Source organism: Cricetulus griseus, chromosome 5 (genome assembly GCF_003668045.3).
Source record: "Cricetulus griseus strain 17A/GY chromosome 5, alternate assembly CriGri-PICRH-1.0, whole genome shotgun sequence".
NCBI classification, from domain to species: domain Eukaryota; kingdom Metazoa; phylum Chordata; class Mammalia; order Rodentia; family Cricetidae; genus Cricetulus; species Cricetulus griseus.
Window position 1 is genome coordinate 29,193,508 of NC_048598.1, and position 25,614 is coordinate 29,219,121.

At 40.5% G+C, this 25,614-nt stretch overlaps 1 protein-coding gene across 1 annotated transcript; it reads left to right on the plus strand.

Annotated features, from left to right (window-relative positions):
- The first annotated feature begins 2,928 nt into the window (after positions 1 to 2,928).
- Positions 2,929 to 22,364, plus strand: LOC100751580 (dimethylaniline monooxygenase [N-oxide-forming] 3). Its single transcript, XM_035445689.1, has 8 exons — positions 2,929 to 3,060; positions 12,767 to 12,955; positions 13,543 to 13,705; positions 14,384 to 14,526; positions 16,725 to 16,924; positions 19,034 to 19,389; positions 21,218 to 21,290; positions 22,025 to 22,364. Exons 1-8 carry the CDS (start codon positions 2,929 to 2,931, stop codon positions 22,362 to 22,364), a joined length of 1,596 nt encoding a protein of 531 aa, XP_035301580.1.
- The last annotated feature ends 3,250 nt before the right edge of the window (positions 22,365 to 25,614 follow it).

A 25,614-nucleotide genomic window follows, 5' to 3' on the forward strand; every position in this document is an offset into this window, starting at 1 on the left:
TTTCTTTTAAAATAAGGATGTTAACAAATGGCCATTATTCTGCATCCAGCTACTTTTTGAACATGACCCAACACTGCCTGTCTGTTTTTCTACCCATGCCAGTCATTGTACAAGTTCACTGTTTGAAGTACAGTTCTTTCCTCCTATTCTAGATTATGAAGCATTTTGTGACCATCCTCACACTGGATGGCTCTTTTGGAAAACACATAATCAACAAACTTCGTCTCAATTTTGCAGGAATACAAATATCTGAATAAAAAAGACAATTAAAGATGTATGCATTAGACTGCTAGAAAACAAAGCTTGTAAAATTACTTTTTAAAAAGGCTCCAGTTGAAGTTAGGTACCTAACAAAGTTTCATAAATGACTTTAAGTGCTAGCTTTTTCTTCACTACTATCTGAAGAGTTGAGCTTGACTCTGTTGACTTCTTGGCTCCTTATGGAGAACACTCTCCCATGGCTCTGACCATCTGTCTCTATTGCACTTTGACTGAGTGGCAGGCAATTTCAGACGCTGAGACCTATGTCTGCAAGTAGGCAGAGATGTTGACAGGTGGAGATGACAGCTCAGCAATGGTCTTGAAGAATGGGTACAGTCTCCCGTCAGGTCTCTGCCTCCCTGGAAGCCTCTTGCCCTCTGAGCAGATGGAGTGCGCTGGATAACTCATCCCGCCAGAGGTCCATTAGGAGAGTAAATTGCAATGGCAAGAGGCACATTCACTCACAAACTCTCCCCTGTGGAGTTCCTTTAAAATACAGTTGCAAGCTTGAAATTTAAAGCTCCCAAGGAAGGTCTCACAGAAGACACACAACACCCTCAGCAAGAGTCATGAATAATAGGATTTTGCTAAAGCCCATGACCAGGTCTGACCTACTTGCTTTATCTGTGACTAGCAAGCCAAGGATTTTTTTTTTCACATGATGGAAAAGCTATCTTTGCTGCTGGTCTATCTTCAATTGTGATTAATATTCTGTAGAGTTTGGAAGGCTACCATTGAAAGACCTACAAATAAGGAAAATTAGGTAAACTTTGGGATTACATATAAGGAGATGGAATAGAGAAGCATAGTGACTTGGAGAAACTGCCAACCCCCAGGAAAGGACCTATATAGTGGGAAATTACCAATACGGAGTCAGGTAGAAATATAAGGGTATTTAATAGGGAAAAGCCTTACTTACAGAGTGACCTAAAGGTGAAACTGGAGGTTGCTAACTCTGCTAACAGGAAAGCAGGTCTGAGTGACCAGAAAGGTGGCCCCGGAGACCTGCACATCACAGGAAGGGGTGTGTGTGCTCACTCACTTGCTACAGGATCAAGGATTATCCCTTTAAGAGAAACTCCTCCCTATGTCCAATAACACTGTCCTCACCCCCCTTAACATCAGGTGCCCAGCATTTTTTGTTTCAGACTCCACAGGAGACTCAGGGCTTAAACACACAGAAGAAAGGAAGACAAGGAAAAGGTAGAGAAAGAAAGCTATTGCAAAGGTAGAGGATTCTCATAGGTGAATGAAAAGGGAGTGTGGGGGAGGGTCAGGTAGGGGAATGGAGTTGGGTGGGTCTGCATTCACTATGGCTAGAGTGAACTTGGCATGCCATTCAGGAAGTTGTCTGGTTTTCATTTTTCCTGGGTATCCTAGAACATGACTCTCACCATCTAAATATTTTTTGTTTGTAGAGCTATGGAATTTTACCTAAAAAGAAAAATAGAGAAGTAGTGGTAGAAGCTAAGGATAGGAAAAGACTAGGAAACATAATTTTCTTGGCAGAGAATTGAGTTGAGAATGGCTAATAATGGGAAGATGTTGGTTTAAGGCAATGACTTGACTTTTGTTAAGGAAGGAAAAAGACTATCTGACATATTTACATATAGATGTTCCCTGTCTTGTGTCAAGTTAAATAGACATAGGCATACATGTATGTCACATGTATATATGTGTATGCATGCATGTATTGAAAGTATATATGTGTGTGAGTGTATGTTTGTACATGTGTGTTTCATATATAAAGATTCAAGTACCCATGAACCATTGATGTAGTTAGGTCTATGAGGGTTGCATCTGTATTAAATATGTGCTGGCCTTCCCCCCCCTTCTTGATATTATTCCTTAAGAGATATGTCAAGACTGTAGTTCCAACAAATTGGTAATATTATAAATTACAAGTAATCCAGAGATGAATTGAAGGATGCAGGAGGACTCCATAGGTTAGACCAAAGTCCCAGGCCATTTATAGAAAAAACCTGAGCATATGCAGATGGTCATGAAACCAACCCTCTCCCACAGAGAGGCCATCATACATCTAAGCACAGATCTTAGTTTGCTGTATTCACATATAAACATTTGTGTGGAGCTGTGTGTGTTTATAACATGGCTGTGAATGTGTGGTATGGGTGTTTATGTAGCTCAGTTGTGAATCTCTGAATTTGGGGAGCTGACTGAAACAAAATGATTAATACATTTTGCCTTCACATGCTTGTGCACATGTGTGGACATGCCCCCCCACACACAAAATAAATAATTTTTTGTTTTGTTTTTCAAGGCAGGCTTTGGAGCCTGTCCTGGAACTAGCTCTTGTAGACCAGGCTGGTCAATAAATAAACTTTTTAAATTTGAGGTTACCAAAGGTAATGTTAGCAATTCAGATCACAAATCTCAAAGTTCCCAAAGACTTTGTCCAGTTGTCTTTGTTTTTTTTTTCTGTTTGTTTGTTTTGTTTTGTTTTTGTTGTTGGTGGTGGTGATGATGGTGGTGCTTTGTTTTTCCAAGAATCAGAAATGCTTGTATAACTAACAGGAGTTCTCAAATACTTAGGAAATATTTTCATGCCCGCTGAGGCAAAATTTTTCATTAAACCAGAAGTAAACACCAAAGCAAGGCCTCAGAAATGCTGCTGGAAATGATCTCTGCACCTGTTCACAGGCACCCATGAAGAAGAGAGTGGCCATCGTTGGAGCTGGCGTCAGTGGCCTGGCCTCCATCAGGAGCTGTCTGGAGGAGGGGCTGGAGCCCACCTGCTTTGAGAGGAGTGATGACATTGGGGGCCTGTGGAAATTCTCAGTAAGTGGGGTATCTGAGAAACAGTCAGGGAAGTGGAGGAGGAGGCTCCAGGACTACCTAGGTTCTAGTTGTGATTCCTAGCGGGATTGGATCCTACAAAAATGCAACAGTGGAAGCCTGTCAGAAATAACTTCGCAACTTAGCAGAAAGCCAGTTGTCTTAGAAAGTTTGTTTATGTACAGAATTCACATCTGATAAATCACAAGTAGGAGTCACTTGGAGATAAATATCCATAGTCAAATCCTAGGTGAGTTTATATAATACAGACACATGTCTCCCTTGTTTAAAAGCCACCATGTAGGTCTGGAGATGGCTCAGCAAATACAGTGCTTAGACTCAAAAAGCATGAGGGTCTGAGTCTGGATCCCCAGAAAACACATCAAAGTCAGGTGCAGGGGTGCACACCTATGATCCTATGTAGTGAAGCAAAGCCACGCTGATACCTATGGCAACTGGACAGCCAGTCTAGCCAAATCAGCAAGCTCATGTTCAGTAGGAGACCAGGCCTCAAAAAAGAAGGTGGAACGTGTCAACTTCTGGCCCCAGAATGTCTCGGACATGTGTACATTTGTCACACAAAAATAAATAAATGTTTTAAATGTGAGGTTACAAAAGGTCATGTTAGTAATGTAGACCACAAATTTCAATCTCTCAGAATTTGGTCAAGAATCATTTGGCTACAAATGTACTAGGTTATTTCTAGGCTCTGTGTTCTGTTCAACTGGCCTATGTGTCTATTTTTATGCCACTACTGTGATATTTGGTTTTTGCAGCTTTGAAGTATATTTCGGTGTTGGGTAATATGATTACTTCCAGCTTTGGTTTTGTTTGTTTCTTTAGTACTTTGCTTGGTTTGGTTCAAGTCTACTGTGTCTATTTGGAGTTTTCTGTATTTCCAGAGAAATTTCAGGACATTTTTCACTACTTTTATGAAGAATATCATTGATATGTTGATGGATTGAATAATAATATGCATTGAATCCATAAATAACTAGGGTAGAATAAACATAGCAGCATCAATTCTTTCCCTGTGTGAACAAACTCACTTGGTGAGGTTTTCCTTACAATTTTCATTGAAAAGTCTTTCACTTCTTGGTTAAACTGATTCTTTTGTAGTTTTCTTCTTTTCTTTTTCTTTTCGAGGGGGGTTGTTGTTGTCACTGTTTTTTTGTTTGTTTGTTTGTTTGTTTGTTTGAAATAGGGTCTCTCTACATAGCCCTGGCCCTGGCTATGTAGATAAGACTGGACTCAAACTGACAGAGATCTGCAAGCCTCTGCCTCCCAAATGCTGGGATTAGAAATGTACACTACTAGGCCCAGCTCCTTTGGAATTTCCTACCAATTGTGAATCAGATTCTTTTTATGATTCTCTTTAATCTTAATAGAAAAAAAGATAACCTCTTTGATAAATGGTACTGGAAAAACAGGATATTCACAAACAGAAAATTTAAACTTGACCCCTATACCTCTCAAACACATAAAAATAAAGCAAAAATGGATTGAAGGCCTAACTATAAGATGCAGAACTACAAAATTATTAGAAGAAAATAGGGGAAGCACTTCAAGACATTAATACAGGCAAAGAAGAAAGTGGATATGGCCCCAGCAGCACAGGACATGATAGGTGAATAGATGAAGTAATTGTGGCACATAGTCTGAATGGAATAGTACTAAAGCTTAAAAAAGAATAATATCCCATTATTTTTAGTAAAACAAATGAAAATGGAAGTCATTGTGTTAAAAATAATTGTTCTTAGGTAACTGAATGTGTAGAAGTGATTACCAAAGGCTGGGGAAAGTAAGAGATAGGAAGGACACTGGGAGCTTGCATAGCAAGCTCCCAAACACAAGTAGGTTGAAGTAGTATGCCCTATATTATAGTTTATGGCAACCAATTATGCAGTTTTGAATAAGTATCAGAGAGTTACCCCAGCACTCCAAACACAACGTGATGACAAGAGATAGAAAACCCATTCCTTAATTTGATCAATATGTATTGTACTATGCATTGAAACATCATATTGTTCCTCAAAATATGCAAAATTATTCTGTTAGCATTTTTTTAATTCTCCATGTTCTTTGACTTATTCTATAGGTTCTTTTTTATTTAATTAATTTTTTATTAGTCCAAATTAGGAACAAGCTTGTCAATTCATTCTCCCTCTCCCTCCCCTCCCCCCAACCCCCACCTGCTTCCCCACCCCATCCACCCTCTACTCCCCAGGAAGGGTAATTTTTAATGCTGTAAAAGATACAGTTTCTAAATACTCAGGTTTAAGCACTATTCCATCCCTACATGTATACAATTGTTATATGATTGTCTACAGGTACTACAATTAAAGTAGTATTGTTGGATTGTGGGAGGGCACTGTGCTCTATGGAGGTACCTGCCTTTATGCAGGACAATGCCACCCATTTACAATGACTATAAACAATTAAGATGGTTATTTTTAGAATACAAATCACTTCTAATTTATTAACATATACAAAAAGTAGTTCCATCTACTTTAAATTAATAACAAACCACACGCAAAATCTCTCCATTCCTGTTTCCTCCAACACATTTTGCTTTACTGGTACAAACATTTATTTTTTCTACATTGTGTATGTATTAACAAGTCTTGGCAGCTGTTTTGTTTGTTTTAATTTATTTTATTTTTGAAATTATAATATAATTACATAATTTCCCCCTTTCCTCCATCCAAGCCCTCTCATATTCCCCTCTTTGCTTTCTTTCTTTGTCCATTAATTGTTGTGAAATACGTTACTTAATATAACCTACCTCGTCTCTGTAACGTTATTTGTTTTTAAAGGAATTTATTTTAAAACACTTCTTTAGTATTTATCTAAGCTTACCATTTACTAATGATGAAAGCAAAATTTCATACTAAATAATAGCAATAATAATCTCAAAATCAGAAGCTGGGAATGTGGGTCAGTTGATGACATTTACAAATTAGTACAATTCAGACTGCATTCAGAAGCCTTAGGTTGAATTCCTAGCACCACAAAACCGGGCATAGTGGCTCACACCTCTAATCTCAGCACTGAGGAGATAGAAGCAAGAAGATCTGAAAGTTTAAGACCATTCTCAGATACACAGCAAGTTCCAGGCCAGCCTAGGATACATGGGGTCAAGAGGAGGGGAGGTGAGAGGAGGGAAGTGGGCAGGGAGGTGAGAGGAGAGGGCAGAATGGGAGGAGAGGACAGGAGAGGAGGGGAGAGGAGAGGGGAGGAGAGGAGAGGAGAGGGAACTGGAGGGAAGGAGAGGAGAGGGGAAAGAAAAGGAGCAAAGAGGAAGGCAGGGGATAGAGCAGGGCATAGGGCAGGGAAGGGGGAAGGGGATTTAAAAAAAAAAAAAAAAACAAAGCAATTTAGAAGACTCGGGTGTGGAACTTGTTCTTACAAAACCCAAAGCTAATGAGACGGCTGCGAAGGGCCGTGAGGGGCGCACTGCGAAGGGCCGTGAGGGGCGCACTGTAAAGTACTTTTGAGGCTTTGTCACTGTCAGAAGATACACATTTATGCACTCATTAAATCACTCCCTAATTCTTACAATCTAGAACTAGCTATCAAAGAACAAACATTTGAGGCTAAAATGAAGTTAACATCTGGAGATGGAGAGATTTTCCTGGATTACCTGAGCTGCCTCGAAATGCTGCAACATATACCATCCCGTGCAGGAAACAAAGGGAGACAGCAGATAGAAGAGGAAAACATGTTGCATTTTGACTATGATCTTGCAAACGGATATAGGAGAGGCAAGTCCATAAAGGCAGATACATTTGGCACCGCCCCTTCACTGCTTACCCACAGAGTAAATGAGCCACTCTGGCCAGGCCACAGTTTTAGCTCAAATTTCCATTTCCCAGCAGCCCTCCCCCAACAATTAGTGAGTAAATTGCATTGATTTACAAGAAGTTTAATATGGGCTCTTTTTCTACACACAACTATTTTTATTAATATTTTATTTATGATTTCAAATTTTCATACATGTATTTAGTATCTTGATCATATGCACCCCATACCCACCCCCAGTTTCTCACTTCAATTCCCCTTTCCCCATTCCCAGACACATTGCCCTCTCAATCTCATGCTGTGTGTGTGTGTGTGTGTGTGTGTGTGTGTGTGTGTGTGTGTGTGTCTGTGTCTATGTCTATGTGTGTGTGTGTGTGTGATTCCCTGAGTTCAGTTAGTGCTTAGTGCTGCCTATCTTCTCACGGGTGTGGATCACCCACTGGGGCTTGGGTAATCTACCAGTAGCCAAATGTCATAAGAAAAGCAATTCTAGCCTGCATGTGTCTGCACTAGGTCCTCTGCATATATGCTATGGTTGTTAGCTTGGTATTTCTGTGGGGCTCCTAACAGAGGGAATGGGGGTATCACCTACCCTTTCATCTCCTCTTGGGACCCCTTTCCTACTACTGGGTTGCTTCGCCTAGCCTCGATATGAGGATTTGTGACTAGACTTATTATATCTTGTTTGTCATGCTCAGCTGATATCCCTGGAAGGCCTGTTCTTTTCTAAAGGAAACAGAGGAGGAGTGGATTTGAGAGAAAGGGGAGGTGGGGGGGAGGGGGAGTGCTGGGAGGAGTGGACAGAGGGGAAACTGAGGTTGAGATGTATTGAAAAAAAGAAAGGGAAGGAACGAAGGAAGAAAAGAATTCTTCCTCCCTCCAGCAGCCATTAGCTGCCAATAGTTCCTCACCCTGGAATGGGACTGCAGAAGCCCCCTCCCCAATCCGGGTTTGAATTTTTAACTAGCTTGATGTTGAGTAGGAGGCAACCACACCTGCTATGAGTTCATGTGTGCAACAGCCATGTCATGTCCAGAGGACATCTCTTCACAACACCCTCTCCATCCTCTGGCTCTTATAGTCTTTCTACCCTTTCTTCTACAATGTTTCCTGAGCCTTGGAGAAGAGGATATGGATGTCCCACCTGCAGCTGGATTTTTCTATTTGTGCTGCCATTTTGATGCTCAAAACACTTCAGATTTTGTATTTTCAAGTTGAGAGACTCTATGTGAATTAATCTAGTCCTTATTTTTCCTCTTTCCTTACAATATCATTTCTATCAAGCTTCCTAAACTCACTAGAAGCTACAAATCTCTTCACCTCCCCCAAAATCTCATACAGACTACTCAAGCGTATGAGTCACAAGAACAACAGAAACTTGAGTCCCGTTTCAAGGTCACGTTCTTTTTTGAAATAAACACAACAGCCAATATGTCCCTTGGCAGTAAAAAAAAAAAAAAATTTCAGTTACACTAGTGATAGTGATTGGCATGACATAATATTCCAGTGTTTACTAAAAGGTCATAATCTGGGCACCCATCAGTTTTGAGTTACATGACACCTAATAAGAACTTGCTAGTGGTCTACATGGTTCTCTACAAACTCACAGCCATCCATAGAGATCTGTAGTTTAATCTTCCATCACAAAACCAAAGGTCAAATCCAGACAGCTTACTGATCTATTGTTTAAGTAGCTGCTGAGAAAGACAGATAATTCATCTAACCAAAAGAGCATGCACAACATACCTTGGTGGTTTCAGAGACCCAAGTAAAGTTTTGGCTCTTTTATCGTGGACTTTACAGTATTCTTTCTTTTAGTGCAATGCCTTAGGTTGAGGATCTAGCTCAGTCAGTAAAGTGCTTACGTTCAGAGTATGAGCATCTGAGTTCAAACCTCAGAAGCCAAGTTTGTAATCCCAACACTGAGAAGAGGAGGCATGGTTCCTGGAGCCTCCTTACTAGCCAACCTAGCCTTATCAGTGAGAGGATGGCTCTTAAGGAACACGCACCTGAGGCTGACCTACACACACACACACACACACACACACACACACACACACACACACACACACACACACACGATGGGGGACACATGCGCACATGGACACACAGGTACACCCTTCCCATAAACAAGCACATATGTTTTTTTATTTAGTCTATAAAATTCACCCCACACGTGCATTGAGACACCAGCTACAACAAACACATCCTAAGGTGTTATCTTGCATAAGAACTACTTTTTTTGTTATTACCCCCTACCAGTTTTATTCTATACTGTAACTTGAAAGACATTTGAAGATACAGTCCATCTAAAACAAATTCTACAGTAGTTGAATCTAATTTTGAGTTGAAGTGAGATTTTGTTTGTTTGTTTGGCTGCTTGTTTTGGGGGGGTGTTATATTGTTGTTGGTGGTGGAGGTGGTGGGTTGTGTGTCTGTGTGTGTGTGTGTGTGTGTGTGTGTGTGTGCATGCGTGCCAGTGTATGGCAACAGATGATAACCAGATCACAGCATCCTGATCTTCTCTTTGCTAAGCCTTTTGCTTCAGCACTCCCTTCTTTCATCATCTCTTAGTACCGCCACTACAATTCTTAGCACAATTCTGTTACTTCTCCACTAATATGGAGAATCCTGCTAAAGAGAGAAAGGAAGGGTTATGGGACCCAAAGGGGTTAAGGTCATCACAAGAAAGCCCACAGAAACAACTAACCTGGCTCATATGAGCTCACACAGTCTGAACCAACAACGATGGATCCTGTATGGGAGCTACCTAAGCCCTCTAAATTATGTGACAGTTGAGTAACTTGTTCTACTTGTGGGAGTCTTAGCAATGGGATTTGGAGTTGTCCCTAATGTTTTGGCTAACTTTTAGGAACCTACTCCTCATACTGGATTGCCTTGCCCAGCCTTCATACAAGGGGAGGTGCTTAATCTTACTTACTTGATATGCCATGTTTTGTTGACATCCATGAGAGGCCTGCCCTTTCTGAACAAAAACAGAAGAGGATCATGTTGAGTGGGGACTGGGGGCAGTGGGGAAGAATGGAGGAGGGGTAACTGTGACCAGAATGTAAAATAAAAATGGATCAAAGACCTCAACATAAATCCAGCCACACTGAACCTATTAGAAGACCAAGTGGGAAATACCCTTGAATTAATTGGTACAGGAGACCGCATCCTGAAATTACACCAGTAGCACAGACACTGAGATCAGCAATTGATAAATGGGACCTCCTGAAACTGAGAAGCTTCTGTAAGGCAAAGGACACAGTCAGCAAGACAAAATGGCAGCCCACAGACTGGGAAAAGTTATTCACCAACCCCACATCTGACAGAGGGCTAATCTCCAAAATATACAAAGAACTCAAGAAGCTAGTCTCCAAAACACCAAACAATCCAATTAAAAAGTGGGGTACAGAACTAAAAAGACAATTCTCAAAAGAGGAATCTAAAATGGCTGAAAGACACATAAGAAAGGGTTCAACATCCTTAGCCATCAGGGAAATGCAAATCCAAACAACTCTGAGATTACTCCTGTCAGAATGTTGGAGAGGATGTGGAGAAAGGGGAACACTTCTCCACTACTGGTGGGAGTGCCAACTTGTACAGCCACTTTGGAAATCAGAATGGCGACACCTCAAAAAAATGGGAATCAGTCTACCACAAGATCCAGCAATTCCACTCTTAGCCATATACCCAAAAGAAGCACATTCCTACAACAAATGACATCTGTTCAACGATGTTCATAGCAGCACTATTTGTAAAAGCCAGAAACTGGAAGCAGCCTAGATGCCCCTCAACTGAAGAATGGATAGAGAAAATGTGGTACATTTGCACAATGGAATACTACTCAGTGGAAAAAAAAACAATGGAATCTTGAAATTTGCAGGAAAATGGATGGAACTAGAAGAAACCATTCTGAGTGAGGTAACCCAATCACAAAAAGAGAAACATGGTATGTACTCACTCATATGTGGATTTTAGACATAGAGTAAAGGATTACCAGCCTACAATCCACACTGCCAGAGAAGCTAGTAAACAAGGAGGACTCTAAGAGAGACACACATGGTCCCCTGGAGAAGTGGAAAGGGTCAAGATCCCCTGAACAAATTGGGAGTACGAGAAGAGGGCGGAGGGAGCTAGGGGAATGAGAAGGGGAGAAGATGAGGGAAGCAGAGGACATGAGGGAGCAGAAAGGTTGAGTCAGGAGAAGATAACAAGAATGGAGATACCATAATAGAGGGAGACATTTTAGGTTTACAGAGTAATCAGGCACTAGGGAAATGTCTGGAGATCTACAAAGATGACATCATCTAACAATATAAGCAACAGAGGAGAGGCTACCTTAAATTAAATGCCCTCCCCTGATAATGACATTGATGGCTGACTTATATGCCACCCGATAGCCCTCATCCAGCAGCTGGTGGAAGTAGCAGCAGACACCCACAACTGCTCACTGAGCTGAACTGAAACCCAGATGCAGAGAAGGACAAGTGAAGAGTGAAGGGATCCAGACCAGGCTGGTGAAACCCACAGAAACAGCTGACCTGAACATCGGGGGACTTTTGCTCCCCAGACTGATAGCTGGGATACCAGCATGGGACTGATCCAGACCCCAGGAACATGGGTTTCAGTGAGGAAACCTCAGAAACCTACAGGACCTCCTGTAGTAGTTAGTACTTATCCCTGGCATAGGAGTGGACTTTGGGAGCCCATTCCACATAGAGGAATACTCCCTGAGCCAAGACACACAGAGATGGGCCTAGGCCCTATGCCAAAGGACACTATGACACCCTATGGAAGGCCTCACCATCCAGGGGGAGCAGAACGGATATGTGATAGGTAGGGTTTTAGTGGGGGGGGGGGGTGGTAAGGAAGGACGGGAGGGTGAAGGGAACTGGGATTGTCATTTAAAACAATCTTGTTTCTAATTCAAATAAAAATTTCCAAAAAATATTATCAATGCAAACATTTCTATATTTCTAAAAGTTAAAACTATTACATACATAAATACTCAGTGGACAGGCATGGTTTAAACCATTCAATGTGCATGGTTTAAAATAAGAATTAGAAATTTTACATTTAATATTGAAAGATAAGAATTTAAAATTGCTGGGCATTGGTGGCACACGCCTTTAATCCCAGCACTAGGGAGGCAGAGACAGATGGATCTCTGTGAGTTTGAGACCAGCCTGGTCTACAAGAGCTAGTTCCAGGACAGCCTCCAAAGCCACAGAGAAACTCTGTCTCGAAAAACCAAAAAAAAATTAGAAATAAAAAAAAAGAATTTAAAATTGCTCACATTTACAAATCTTATAGATAGTGCCAATGGTCGATCACTCTTTTTAGAAATCAAATTGGGACTGGAGAGATAGCTGAGTGTTTAAGAACATTAGCTGGTCTTCCAGAGGTCTTGAGTTCAATTCCCAGCAACCACATGGTTGCTCACAATCATCTGTAATGAGATCTTCTGGTCTGCAGTGATACATGCAGATTGTATACATAATATATAAATAAATCTTTTAAAAAATAGGAATTAGATTGACTACTAGTTGCTCATGCTCATGAGTTGGTGACACAGTGAAATCCTGTGGGGTTGAACTATGATTATCCATCACCATATGTTATAGAAATAAGAGTTCTAATTGCATACTTCAAAAAGGAAGCAAAGAAGTTATTTGCCTTAGAAAAGATAATACATTTAGTATATACTTCTATATTCTATGTCGCCTTGGTGAATGTCTGTGATCAGCATCAATTGTTTAGGGGAAGTTAATATTTGTCATCTTACCAGATTCACTGGTGGGTAAAGGCCAACTCAACTTACTATAATGACTTAGAACTAAATATGAACAAGAACTGTATAGTCATTTACCAATTTTCTTCCATCTGAAAATTTTATTCACAGGAACATACAGAAGAGGGCAGGGCTAGTATTTACCGATCAGTCTTCACCAACTCTTCCAAAGAAATGATGTGTTTTCCAGACTTTCCCTATCCTGATGACTTCCCCAACTTTATGCATAACAGCAAGCTCCAAGAATACATCACTTCATTTGCCAAAGAAAAGAACCTTGTAAAATACATACAATTTGAGGTAAGATTCTGTCAGCAAAGCAGTGTCAGACATAGCAATGAGGACGTCCATGGCTGTTGCTCAATTCCCACTTTACCCCCAGGATCCCTTTCTTTAATCAACAGTTTTAACAGTTTGGTTTCTCTACTTGTAGATTTGTGAATGCTATTTTCCTGTTATGAATCTGTCAGAAATGTGCAAAACACGATCACATGTAGTTCTTACATCAAAATGGCATCAACTTAGAAATCAGTAACAAAATTAAATACAAGATATACATAGGTTTTAAACTCTATTTTCTAAATAATCCATGTGTCAAAAAGAATTAAATGAAAACAAAAACCTTAGAACTGGGTATTAGTAGACTTTTTGCAAAAGGCATAGAAAGCCATAATCTGCAATAAACAATGAAAAATATTTAAAAACAAGGCAAAAAAGAACACACACATACACGCAATACTGACACATACATATATTTACAATTTAATGTTTTCATTTCTTCTAAGGAACTTTTGAATTCCTTAAGATGTCCCTTACTAATTAAATATTTTATTAAGACCAATACACTATTAGCATATTAAAGAAGGCTTTCTCTCTGCATTCCTTAGACATTTGTAACCAGTATAAATAAATATCCTGATTTCTCAATTACTGGCAAATGGGAAGTTACCACTGAAAAGAATGGTAAAAAAGAAACAGCTGTCTTTGATGCTGTAATGATTTGTTCTGGGCATCATGTATATCCCCATCTACCCAAAGACTCCTTTCCAGGTAAGGCTGAAATTGAGGAAGCCACCTACATATCTGTCAAGAATAAACATATTAGTGATGTCTATTTTAGTCCGCTTTATAACATAAGTAACAGAATGCCTGCCAATTAAGACATTGTACATGAAAGAGACTTGGCTCATAATTACAGGAACTGGAAAGTGTAAGCAGCATGTTGCTATCATTCTAGCAAGTCCCACCCCCTTCCCCACCTTATCCAGACCCCTATTGCATCGAAGCATGGTAAAGAGATGGAAAAAAAAATTAGCCCTTAGCCATGTCCAGCAGCTAAGGGCTACGAAGTAAGAAGGTCAGCTAGAGGGATTCAACAGCCAGGCTTGCTCTTGTTAAAACGAAAAAGTTACTGCTCTCATGTAGCTAAACTTGCTCCACCATCCTTTCCAAGGGTGATGTCCTCAATGACTAACTTACTTCCTAGTTGTCGCTACTACACTGGGGACCAAGCTGGAAGCACATGGACCCCTGGGGGATACACTCAAGCCATCCCCAAACTGCAGTAATGTCTTTTTAACTAAACTACAAACAGGCCAATTAAAATATATTTCTGTTATATGTAATTAATATGTTAGGATTATTAAATTTTCTTATTGTGTGATCTCTAAAGTTGTTTTATTTTAATAGAAATCAAATTGGTTCATATGTTTCTCACTTTTCACTCAGGACTGAACCGTTTTAAAGGCAAATGCTTCCACAGTAGGGACTACAAGGAACCAGAGATATGGAGGGGAAAACGAATACTGGTGATTGGTCTGGGGAACTCGGGCTGTGACATTGCTGCAGAACTCAGCCACATAGCTCAACAGGTACCAATCCCCACACACACACACAGACACACAAACACACACACCACAGACAATCTTGAAGGAATAGAAACTGTTATTATCCTTTGAAAACTGCTTTGGAGTGGGATGGCATGTGAAAACCAAGTGATATTTCATATACCTTAGCTTCCTAAGTCACAAGTGGGATTTGAAACAGCCGTATAGGGGTCACTAGTGATGCTTCCCACCCAAGAAGCTTCTTGAGACATTTCATACCTCCTGTGGATCTGATCAATCCCTCTAAAACTAGAGTAGACTCAAGGTCAAAGCTATAACTGAGACGCCTAGATACGTTGTTCAGTACTTCTGGGTTTCTGGCCTCCTCATCGATAAAACAGGTAAAATCTGAACCAATTTAGAGATGAGATTGTTAAAGAGTTAAAACCTGATTCAGTTAATGTTGACAGAGAGCTGTGTATATTTACTCGTCCATGCATGCATTCATTCTGTGGTTATTTCTCATTCCAGGCACTGGCATGGGTATGTAGAGAAAGAATGTTGAACAAAACAAGCATAACCCTCACTCTTAAACTCCACGATATTAATTAAGTAAATGCTCTAATGTGTACGTTATCATTATGGAAAATGCTAGCCAAGAAAATAAAGCACATGGTTTGTGTGAATAGTAAGGGTTACCTACTTCACACATGGAGGGAAAGACCCCTGGAGATGATGGCAGACAAGCAGAGAACCAGAAGTTGAGAAAGGTGCAGTACCATAAAAGGTCTCCAGGCAGAGGGTCTTGAAATAAGAAACTTGGTGCCTCAAAAACTGGCAGAAGGCCTCTTGGCTGCATCTCAGTGGGTTTGGGAAAGAAGGATGTAAATGAAAATTGAAAGGAAGATGGAGAGGGAATGATGAAGATCCTTTTAGGATGTGACTTTAAACATGTGCCATCTCACTTGGAAAAAAATCATTAAAGATTGCTTTTTTCCAAAAGCCCAAAGGTAGGAATCCTGTTTCCAGATGTTTTACCTTTTTATGTCATATACCCCCAGTATAGGTCCCTCATAGGACTCTTGGACATCCCCAGCATATTTCTAGTTGTATTCCACAATAGTACAGTGAAGATTTGTGAAGATCATGTCAGGATAAAATGGCATAAAAAATCTATTCTTATGCCTCTGGTCCACACTCTGCACTTGACAACCAGGGGGGGCATGCAAAGAAATTAACTACATGGCCTTCCTTCTCAAAAGGTCATAAAATCTAGCACCCCACACACACACACACACACACAATCTCAATAGCTAAGCAGAATGCATGACAACAGTATGAGAGCTAGGGCTGAAATGAAGGATAAATGGATGATTCTGCCACTAAATGTCTAAAAGACTGTAGAATTCAAGGCATCACAAAGGAGATGGGCCTGGACTGTGTTAGGAACTAACAGAAGAGGAAGAGATATTTACTGATCACATGATATATGAGGTAATGTGAGCCATATCATGCTGAATTGACCCTCATGCAAATCTGAAGTGGTAGATGCTATTTCCTTCTGATTTAGAAGAAGGGAAACAAGATTAATGAAGTTAAAGCAAGCTTCCCTATGTCACATCTTTAAAGGTAAGAGGGCCAGGACTTGTGTCTTTGGTGCCCTGATCACAATTTGCTTGCCTTATTTTACACCAGTGTCTACTTGGCGATAATAATTGCTTCTTTGTAGATATCAGTAGTTGGATAAGCACTGAGAGAAATATGACTGGGATTCACATTGATGGCCACTTGTGTTAAGGAAGACATGATTGAAATAAGTTGGTTCCTGTCAGCAGCACAGGATAGCTGACTTTTAGAAACAGATTAGAGCTGAAGAAGCTCATCCAAAAGTGCTCTTGGAGTCAGTGTCTCCTGGGAAGGACAGCTAACTTCCTTTTGCCTTATGCTCAAGCTTTGATAGGTCTATGAACCAAGCTGAAATAAGGGTCTGGGCCAACATGGGCCAATCAGTGGATTCAGAAAACCCAGAGAGGAAATAAGACCTGAGTGGAGCCCATTCAGTCAACACAACTCTTTAGGAGGACTGAGAGCTGAGGCATTCCTACTTCCTCCTGGCAAAAGAAAACAACAACACAACAAGCCAAGAAAAACCCAAGAGCAACAAGCCCATCCCAATAGGGATATGTAGAGGGCATCTTACAATATATACTACACTTACTACATTTAGCATTTGTGTTTTTAAGGTCATCATCAGCTCCAGAAGTGGATCTTGGGTGATGAGCCGGGTCTGGAATGATGGATACCCTTGGGACATGATGGTGATCACTCGATTTCAAACTTTCCTCAAGAACAACTTACCCACAACCATCTCTGATTGGTGGTACATGAGGCAGATGAACGCAAGATTCAAGCACGAAAACTATGGCTTGATGCCTTTAAATGGGTAATGTGGACTAAAGCATGATGTGCCAGCCAGCATTTATTTCAGTGTCAATGGCCCTTGATGTGTGTTGTAATCTCAAAACAAATAGAAAATTATTCATGAGGTAATCACATCTCAGGTATCAAAGGATAAAGAACTGCAAATATTGGGAACTATTTGCACACGTCCTTCTTACCAGATTTGTACATCTAGAAAGTTAGGTAATGCTGAAGCAATTAGCTCCCATAGTAACAGGAATAAAAATGTTTTAAGCACATCATATATTACCAGAGTCTTACCTATTCTCTTTTAGGCTCTGTCATATAATATGACATGTACCCTCACAACTACGAAGAGGGCTCTGTTTGTTCTGCTTTTCAGAGAAGAAAACTGAAGTACAATAGAATTAATGTTACCAAACTCCCACACCCTGGAAGTAAAAGTAGCCTTCAGTATAAACCCACACCTGCTGATTCCGGGTCCTTTGTTCTTTATCCACTTACTCTGTGACCTCCCACTTAATGGCAAAGTGGAGGCTAACAAAATGGCTTTCCTGTGCTATACTCTTTTCTCAAACCCTTCAAAGAATGTTCTCACTGAACCAGTTCTACATAAGTCCGGCACTCCCAGTTTCCTCCTTAATTTTTTTCTACAACTCCCTCAAGCCCACCACATAAGAAATAACTTCAGCTTTGGATACAGATCCCAAACTTCTTACAAATTCATTCACTCAACAAATAGAAATAAAGTATTTACTGTGTCAGGTCCCAAGTGTTTGTGGCTACATCAGGGTCTAGAACAGGCAGAATCCTGTTCTACTAGCGTACACTCTGAGTAGCCATAAACATGCAATAACTGCTCAGTAGAAAGCTGTATTGTGACGTGTGTTGAGGAGAATACAAAGCAGGCAAGGGGGATGGAATATACCCTAAAGACAGTTTTCAATAGGGTCCTTGAATTAGGTTCAAACTCTAAGTTAAATTTTATGTCATCTCTTAAAGGATGAATGTAGTTGCGGAAGGTAAGAAGACTGAGGACTGAGTTCTGCAATCGGGTGGGGAAGAAAGCAGCAGCAAGGAACATGGAGAGACAGTAGTCATGTTAGGAAAGGAACTAAGAAAAAGTGATGATCTTTAAAGACTGTTTCAGGAGGAAAGGCACAATCAACTAAGTCAAGAATTACTGACAAGCTCAGTAAAGTAAGTGAGCATAGGCCACTGGATCCACCAGCTTTATTCTGACAGCCTTGGCAAATGCAGTCTCAGTGAGGCTTGGGTGCTTGGTGGCTTATGGCAACTAGTTTAGTACAAGTGGCAGGGAAGAAGTGCAGTTGAGTCTAGCACTTTCCCAACCAGAATTCCACCTAATCTCACTGTCTCAGTTTCTCCTCCTGTAGCTTCTTCTTCTATCTATCTTGGCCATACATAACAAAGCCCTTTCCTTCCTTGCTATTCAAGTTCATTGTCGACTTCAGAATAATCTGTATGCATGGAGATTTTACTGATCAAAACTAAGGATCTCCTTTTAGATCTCCAGGGGCCAGTGCTTCAAACTGTTCTCCCTTCTCCTTGCCTTATCTACTTTCCCAGGAGCACCTTCTTTGCCTGAGTTGCGCAATGATTTCATGGGGCTCACATTTCACCACTCTCTGAAAGCCCAGGTATAGCCTTCTCATGTTTTCCTTCCACCCACCCAAGCCTATCTTACCATGGCCACTGGGAAAATAAGAATAGAAGTTAGCACTGTGAGCACGCACTTTATCTGTGCTACAGACTACAAATTCCTCATGTTATTCAGATCTCGCTGTGACCTAAGATAAATGACATTGTCATTCCAGAAGAGAAAGGTGAGGCACTGGGAATTTAAGAGGACTGAATCTTCTTGATTTCACAGATAATATGAAGCAATGAAAGACTTCAGATCCCAGGGACCATACAAGAACTTTTCTTGACGTAGGCTTTGCTAGCGCTTTTCTCATATCCTATATGACCTCATATTACTTTTATTCCTCTCAAGCATTAGTGACATTCCATAGCTTAGGGAAAACTCTTTGACTGTTTTCTTCCTTCCTTCACAGAGACTAACAGGACATGTTATTGTTACAATGACCAGTTTCTTCCATCTATGCAGAACCCTCAGGAAAGAGCCGGTGTTCAATGATGAGCTCCCAGCCCGCATCCTATGTGGCACTGTGTCCATCAAGCCTAATGTGAAGGAGTTCACAGAGACCTCTGCTATATTTGAAGATGGGACTGTGTTTGAGGCCATTGACTGTGTCATCTTTGCAACAGGCTATGGTTATGCCTACCCCTTCCTGGATGACTCCATCATCAAAAGCAGAAATAACGAGGTCACTTTGTACAAAGGCATCTTCCCTCCTCAACTGGAGAAACCAACCATGGCAGTGATTGGCCTTGTCCAGTCCCTAGGTGCTGCCATCCCCACAACTGACCTGCAGGCACGCTGGGCTACACAAGTAATAAAGGGTAGGTGGGCCAAAAAGTTCACCGATGGATGCTAATGAGAGTACTTTTCAGAATCCAATCAATAATCCTAATTAAGAGACCTATCCAGCTTTGAGAATCTATAACTCTATTTCCATTGATGTTGTACTCTATAACCAATTTGAAATATGTGTCACTGGGTTATCATATGCAATAGTATGATATTATTAGGAGATTTTTGCTCCTTATGATTCCTGGGAGCTGACAATTACCTGAGATCATTCAGTAGACAAGAACTCCAAGAGTTCTTGGTCCTAACTACACGATGTTATTAAATTGTGATTTCAAACTGAATAGAATTGCATTACTTGAAAGGGTGATTGGGAAAGAGTTTCAGGCTAATCTCCAGCCAGCCTCAGATATCTACAGCCAGGAAGAACACTCACTGTGGGAAGGCAGCAGGTCTTCTGGCTGTTCTTCTCTACAGTGTGTTAGTTAAGGACAAGCAGTGATTGATTAGAGACAGGAAGTACAAAATGTGAAAGGTGTTTAATCTCTAAGATAGAAAGTACATATTATTCATATTTTCAAAAGGAAAAGGAAACAATGGACTTGATTAGGTTAAGGCAAGGGAGGCAGCCAGCATCCTCTGGTAGCCGAGCTAAGATCAGAATCACAGTAACGTCTGAATGAAGGGGTATAGTTGTAGGCACCCACAGATCATAAGAATAAGTGGACCCATTATTAAAGCAAAACAGAGATGTCAAAGTACATTGAGCATAGTTTAGTTGAACCTTAAGTTATGAAACTTCTCGATGAGGGAGTTTTAGCAAAGTGAGCCACAGCTACCTCTTCTAGTACTGTGCTGACTTGTTAATGCTTAGAGTGGGTATACATGCTGCTGTGCACCCTGGGGCATCAGGCTGCCACCCATATCAGTGTGTTCCTACTCAGCAATGACCTCTCTGAGTCTCCGACACCTATACCTTCTCAGACAGAAACTGGAGGTGACCTCAGAGGGCACAGTGACTCCAGAGAAGCAGCAGCAGCTCAAGAGGACTGGACTTAAAGGAAGGCCACTAGCTCTCTGTGAGGATGAGAGTTGTAACTTTGGCTCTAAGAAAAGAAAATAAAGGGAAAAGTAAAACAAAAAGGGGAACTGGGGAGATGGCTCGGGTGACATGGGTGCTTGATGCCAAGACTGACAAACCTGGGCTCCATTCTGGGACCTTACACACAAAACACACATACCCACATGTGCAAAAAGGTACACACGCATACTCCCTATGCACACACACAAAATCCTGAGAAATAATTGCAATTCATCTGCATTAGACTATAATTTATAGAAAATATTCTTTAAAATATGATTTAAAGTTTAGAATATAACTCTTTAACAAATATTCACCATCTGGTATCTTTAAGAACCAAGATACCAAGATAATGGCATAATACATTTTTGTTATTGTGACAAGTGTTCTAAGAAGAGTAGGAATCCTTCATCAATCTGAAAATAATCACCAATTATTCATTTGCTCAAGATTTTGTTTTGTTGAACAATAAAATGTCAGAATGAAAATGGAGTCAGTCAGTAAGATGGCTCTGTGGCTAAAAGCGCTTCCTTCAAAAGCTTGATGACCTGGATTTGATTCCTGGAACTTAGAAGAAAGAGAGAAGTGGCTCCTGCAAGTTGTTCTGTGACCTCCACCCCTGTGCCATGGAATAAATGCATGGGCACATGCACACAAATAATGAACACTTTTAAACCTGAAAATGTAATGTGCCTCATAATTCACTGAGAATGAAAAATACTGGGGTACTCCTGGGTTGTATTCATTAAACTGTCATTTTGCCCCTCTTTCTTTTTCAGGAACTTGCATTTTGCCTTCTGTAAAAGACATGATGGATGATATTGATGAGAAAATGGGGAGAAAACTCAAATTGTGAGAGTTTTATATTGTAGATTTTATTGTAGATTTATTATAATATAGATCTAGGATTTGCATAGAAAAATCAGGGTTTTTTTTTTCAGTTTTTGAAACTGACTTTGTCTTGAATGATTCTTCACAAAGTCAACAGAGTAAAAACTCTGAGCCATGTTCTTCCATCCAAGATTCATTTATGGAGATCTCGTCTGCCATGACATTGGGTCCTACTAAGGGCAAAGTGCAGAGTGAGCAATAAGACTGAGGATCCTCATTGTATTGTCCCCTTTATCTCTGTCTTCTGCAGTACATCCCAGAAAGGACATGCAGAAGTGATGAACTCAAAGTCACTGGGCAAAGTAACATGTCAAAGCAGAACTCTGTTCTCTAGCCCAGAAATCTTCCACAAGGTAGATGATACTTTAAGTAGATGTTTTAAATGAAAATGACTCAACAGTATGAGAATTAACCTAGAAAACTGGGCTCCGTCCCTGGTCTGTCACTAATTAGCTCAGGTGCTGTGAATGAATAACTTCACTTGTGCAAGAGACAATGATTCATTTGCTGACAGGGACAAGACATTCTCCACAGCTCTGTAGTGTTGGGGGATTTCTTTCCAAATGACGCATGAAATAGTCCCCTCCATAACACGAGAGAATAAAGACTGCCCTGATAGGAAGACGTGAGTTGCTGTCCTCTTCTTGCTTCTGCAAAGCCTGGGTATCACAGCAGTCTCTCCTCTCCATCTCTAGGTTTGGCAGCAGCGAGACCATCCAGACGGATTACATTGTCTACATGGATGAACTGGCCTCCTTTATTGGAGCAAAGCCCAATATCCTACAGCTGTTTCTCAAGGATCCCAGGTTGGCCATAGAAGTGTTCTTTGGCCCTTGCAGCCCCTACCAGTTCCGGTTGGTAGGCCCAGGGAAGTGGTCAGGAGCCAGGAATGCCATCCTAACCCAGTGGGACCGATCACTGAAGCCTATGAAGACTCGTGTCATTGGTGTTCAGAAACCTTGCTTATACTTCCGTTTGCTCAGGCTCCTCGGTGTTCCTATTCTTCTCATTGCTCTCTTCTTTGTATTGATCTGATCTCGACTCCCTCTAGTATTTCTGATAGTCACTGACAATAACCATGCAGAAACTTTGCTATTGAAATATGAAGATTTTCATACCTCTCCTTTTCCTAGTCAAGATCATTTGGCAGGACTTGAAGGCATTAATTAGTGAGACAGTGTTTGCTCTGGTCTTGTAAATAAGCCCAGTTCAGAATCATGCTGGTCTTCAGGGGGCATAAGTTGGTTCTCCTTAAGTTCCACTAGCACTTCGTAATGAGAATTATGTTTTTATGTCCAACTTGAATCATTTCCTGAAACAATGCTTGAAAGATGTACTTCAAACACAATTAATGGAGCATATAGAATATGATTTTCTCAGGATGCCTCTCTAAACTATTTGTGAAGCTGGGGGAGAACTTGGCTACTACATTCCAGTTTTATAATATTCCTAATGCTCCAGGCAGTATCGCTTGCTCCCTAGCTAAGAAACACAGATTAGAAATCTGACCCACAATAGAGGTTAGCTCAAATTAGCTCATTTCACTGATAGGAAGATCAGTAAAATAAGGAAAGAAAGTCTCCAATAAGGAGCAAGTAAATAACCACAACAATAAGCAATATACGCCTTTGAGTTACTACAAAAGCAGTCTTTAAATATGGATTCTCCTAGTGTTGTAACTTGAATATGGTAACTATTCCCTGGGGGAGTGGGGGACAAGGTATACTGCTGAGAGGTGACAGAAACATTCAGAGGTGGAGTCCAGCAGGAAATCCTTGGGTCTTTCTATGGAGCAGCCCCTTGATGGGTTTATAAGCCATTGATTTCTTCTCTCTGGTCCTGGCTTGGTATGCAGTTACATTAGCTAGTTCTCTCATGTGCTCCCTCTGCTGTCTACCACAGTGTGACCCAACCAGACACGGCCTATGTCAGTGTCTCATGCTCTCAAACTGTGATCTGCCTCAGTTGTTTCATCACAGCCACAAAAATCCGAGGCAATTATTATTCAGGAATGATGAGGCCAACAGATCAGGAAATGACTCCCATTCAAAAATCATCTCCTTGTATAAACAGATTCCCATGGAAAAGCCTTCAAAACTCAGAAAGATGAGACATTCAACAATGTGCTCCCAAAAAATCACTGATATATCACAGAAGAAATAAAAGTGTATCTTAACAGAAACAGAATAAAACATATGCAATATAGCAATATCAGTCTTATGATAAATCTGTGTATGATCAGAAGAAAAAATGATCAAAAAATTTAAAGCTAGGGATAAGGCTCATGCCTATAAACCTAGCATGTGGCGGGGGGAGGGGGGCTGTCAGGAGGATTGCACATTTGATCTTGACTCAGAAACAACAAAAATCTATGTCACACCTAACAGAGCTAGAAACAGGATTAAACTTAAGATGGTATTGAGGAAAGAACTAAAAGTCAGAGCAGAAATGAGTGAGACTCAACCAGAAAAACAGAAAAATCAACAAAGACTTGGCATTTTCTTAAAGATAAATTAGGTTAGGTCCAGCTATTCAGCTAGACAAACTAGGACAAAAGAGATAGTAAAGAAATAATATGTTAAAATAAGATCAGAATCAAAAGAAAATATTAAAGGTAATGTCATGCTTTTAAGGATTTTAAGAGTCTGCTACAAATAATTACATATCAACACATTGGAGAAACTGGAAGAAATCGATAAATCCCACAGAAAACATACGTCCTTCCATTACTAAATAGTGAAGAAATAGAAAAATCAAAACAAAAAAAAAATGCAAATAACAAGTAAGGAAATTAAGCCAGTGATGAAAGTCCAGGACCAAGTGGCCTCACTGCTGAATTCATCCGAGAAATCAATGCCAATTTTCTCAGGTTTTTTTAGAAACATCAAAGTAAAAGAAATGTTTCCAAACTCATTTACAGGGATAGAGGTACACTGGCAATAAAGCCAGACTAAACATTATTTTAAAAAAGCCAATATCGCCGGGCGGTGGTGGCGCACACCTTTAATCCCAGCAATTGGGAGGCAGAGGCAGGCAGATCTCTGTGAGTTTGAGACCAGCCTGGTCTACAAGAGCTAGTTCCAGGACAGCCTCCAAAGCTACAGAGAAACCTGTCTGGAAAAACAAAAACAAAACAAAAAGCCAATATCATTGATCAATGCAGACGCAAAATTCTTTAACAAAATATTAGCAAATTGAATTCAAGAACGCATTAGGCATCTAGGGATAGTGGTGCTTGCCTTTAATCCCAACACTTTGGAGGTTGACACAAGAGTGGTTCAAGTTTGAGGCCACCCTAAGCTACATTAGCAAGACCCTGGCTATGTTGTTGTCATTGTTGTTGTTTGAAGAATAGAATTATGGTACTAAAGAGATGGTCCAGCAATCAAAAGCACTGGCTGCTCTTGCAGAGGACCTGGGTTTAAATTCCAGAACCTACATGGTAGTTCACAACAGCCTGTCACTCCAGTTCTAGGGGAACTAACACCTTCTGGCTGCCACCTATATATGGTACACATAAATACACACAGGCAAAACACTCATAATAGATAGATAGATAGATAGATAGATAGATAGATAGATAGATAGATAGATAGATAGATATTTTTAAAAGAGTAGAATCAATGGACCAGTGAGATGGCTCAGTGGGTAATGATGCTTACCACCAGGGCTGTTGGCCTGAGTTCATCCCCGGGAACCCACATGATGGAAGGAAAGAACCAACTGCTCAAAGTCATCCCCTGACCTTCACATGCACTCCACAGCACAGGTGTACATGTATACTCACAAAACAAATACATGCAAAAATAAAAAAAAATTATCTAAAAGCATGTTTTACCCCTGTGATGTAGGGAATGTTCAACATATGCAAATCAATAAATAAGATACGTCACTTTCACCAGTGAAAGTACAAAAACCATGCAATCATGTCAGATAAAAAAAATACATTGAACAAATTCAACTTTTTCTCTCAACAAAACCTCAGTGTATTAGGTAGGGGGAGAGCACCTCAACACAATAAAGGCCACAGATGAGGAGCCACAACTCACATGCTCAATGGTGAGACAGGGGCAAGGATGTCTACCCTTGGTGCTTTTCAGCATACTAGTGGACGTCATAGCTAGTACCACTAGACAAGGAAACAGAAACAAACGTTAACACAATAGGAATACAAACAATTTTCTCTATTTGTGGAGCACCTGATTTGAGGACACGTAGAAAACCCTGAGGGCTCCACCAAAACCCAGCAAGAAGTGATAAATCCAGTAAAGTTTCAGGATACAAA

Coding starts and splice junctions, on each gene's coding strand:
- LOC100751580 (XM_035445689.1), top strand. CDS start 2,929: ATGAAGAAGAGAGTGGCCATCGTTGGAGCTGGCGTCAGTGGCCTGGCC. Junction 3,061..12,766: donor GGGGCCTGTGGAAATTCTCA/GTAAGTGGGGTA, acceptor TTTTATTCACAG/GAACATACAGAAGAGGGCAG. Junction 21,291..22,024: donor ATGGGGAGAAAACTCAAATT/GTGAGAGTTTTA, acceptor CTCCATCTCTAG/GTTTGGCAGCAGCGAGACCA.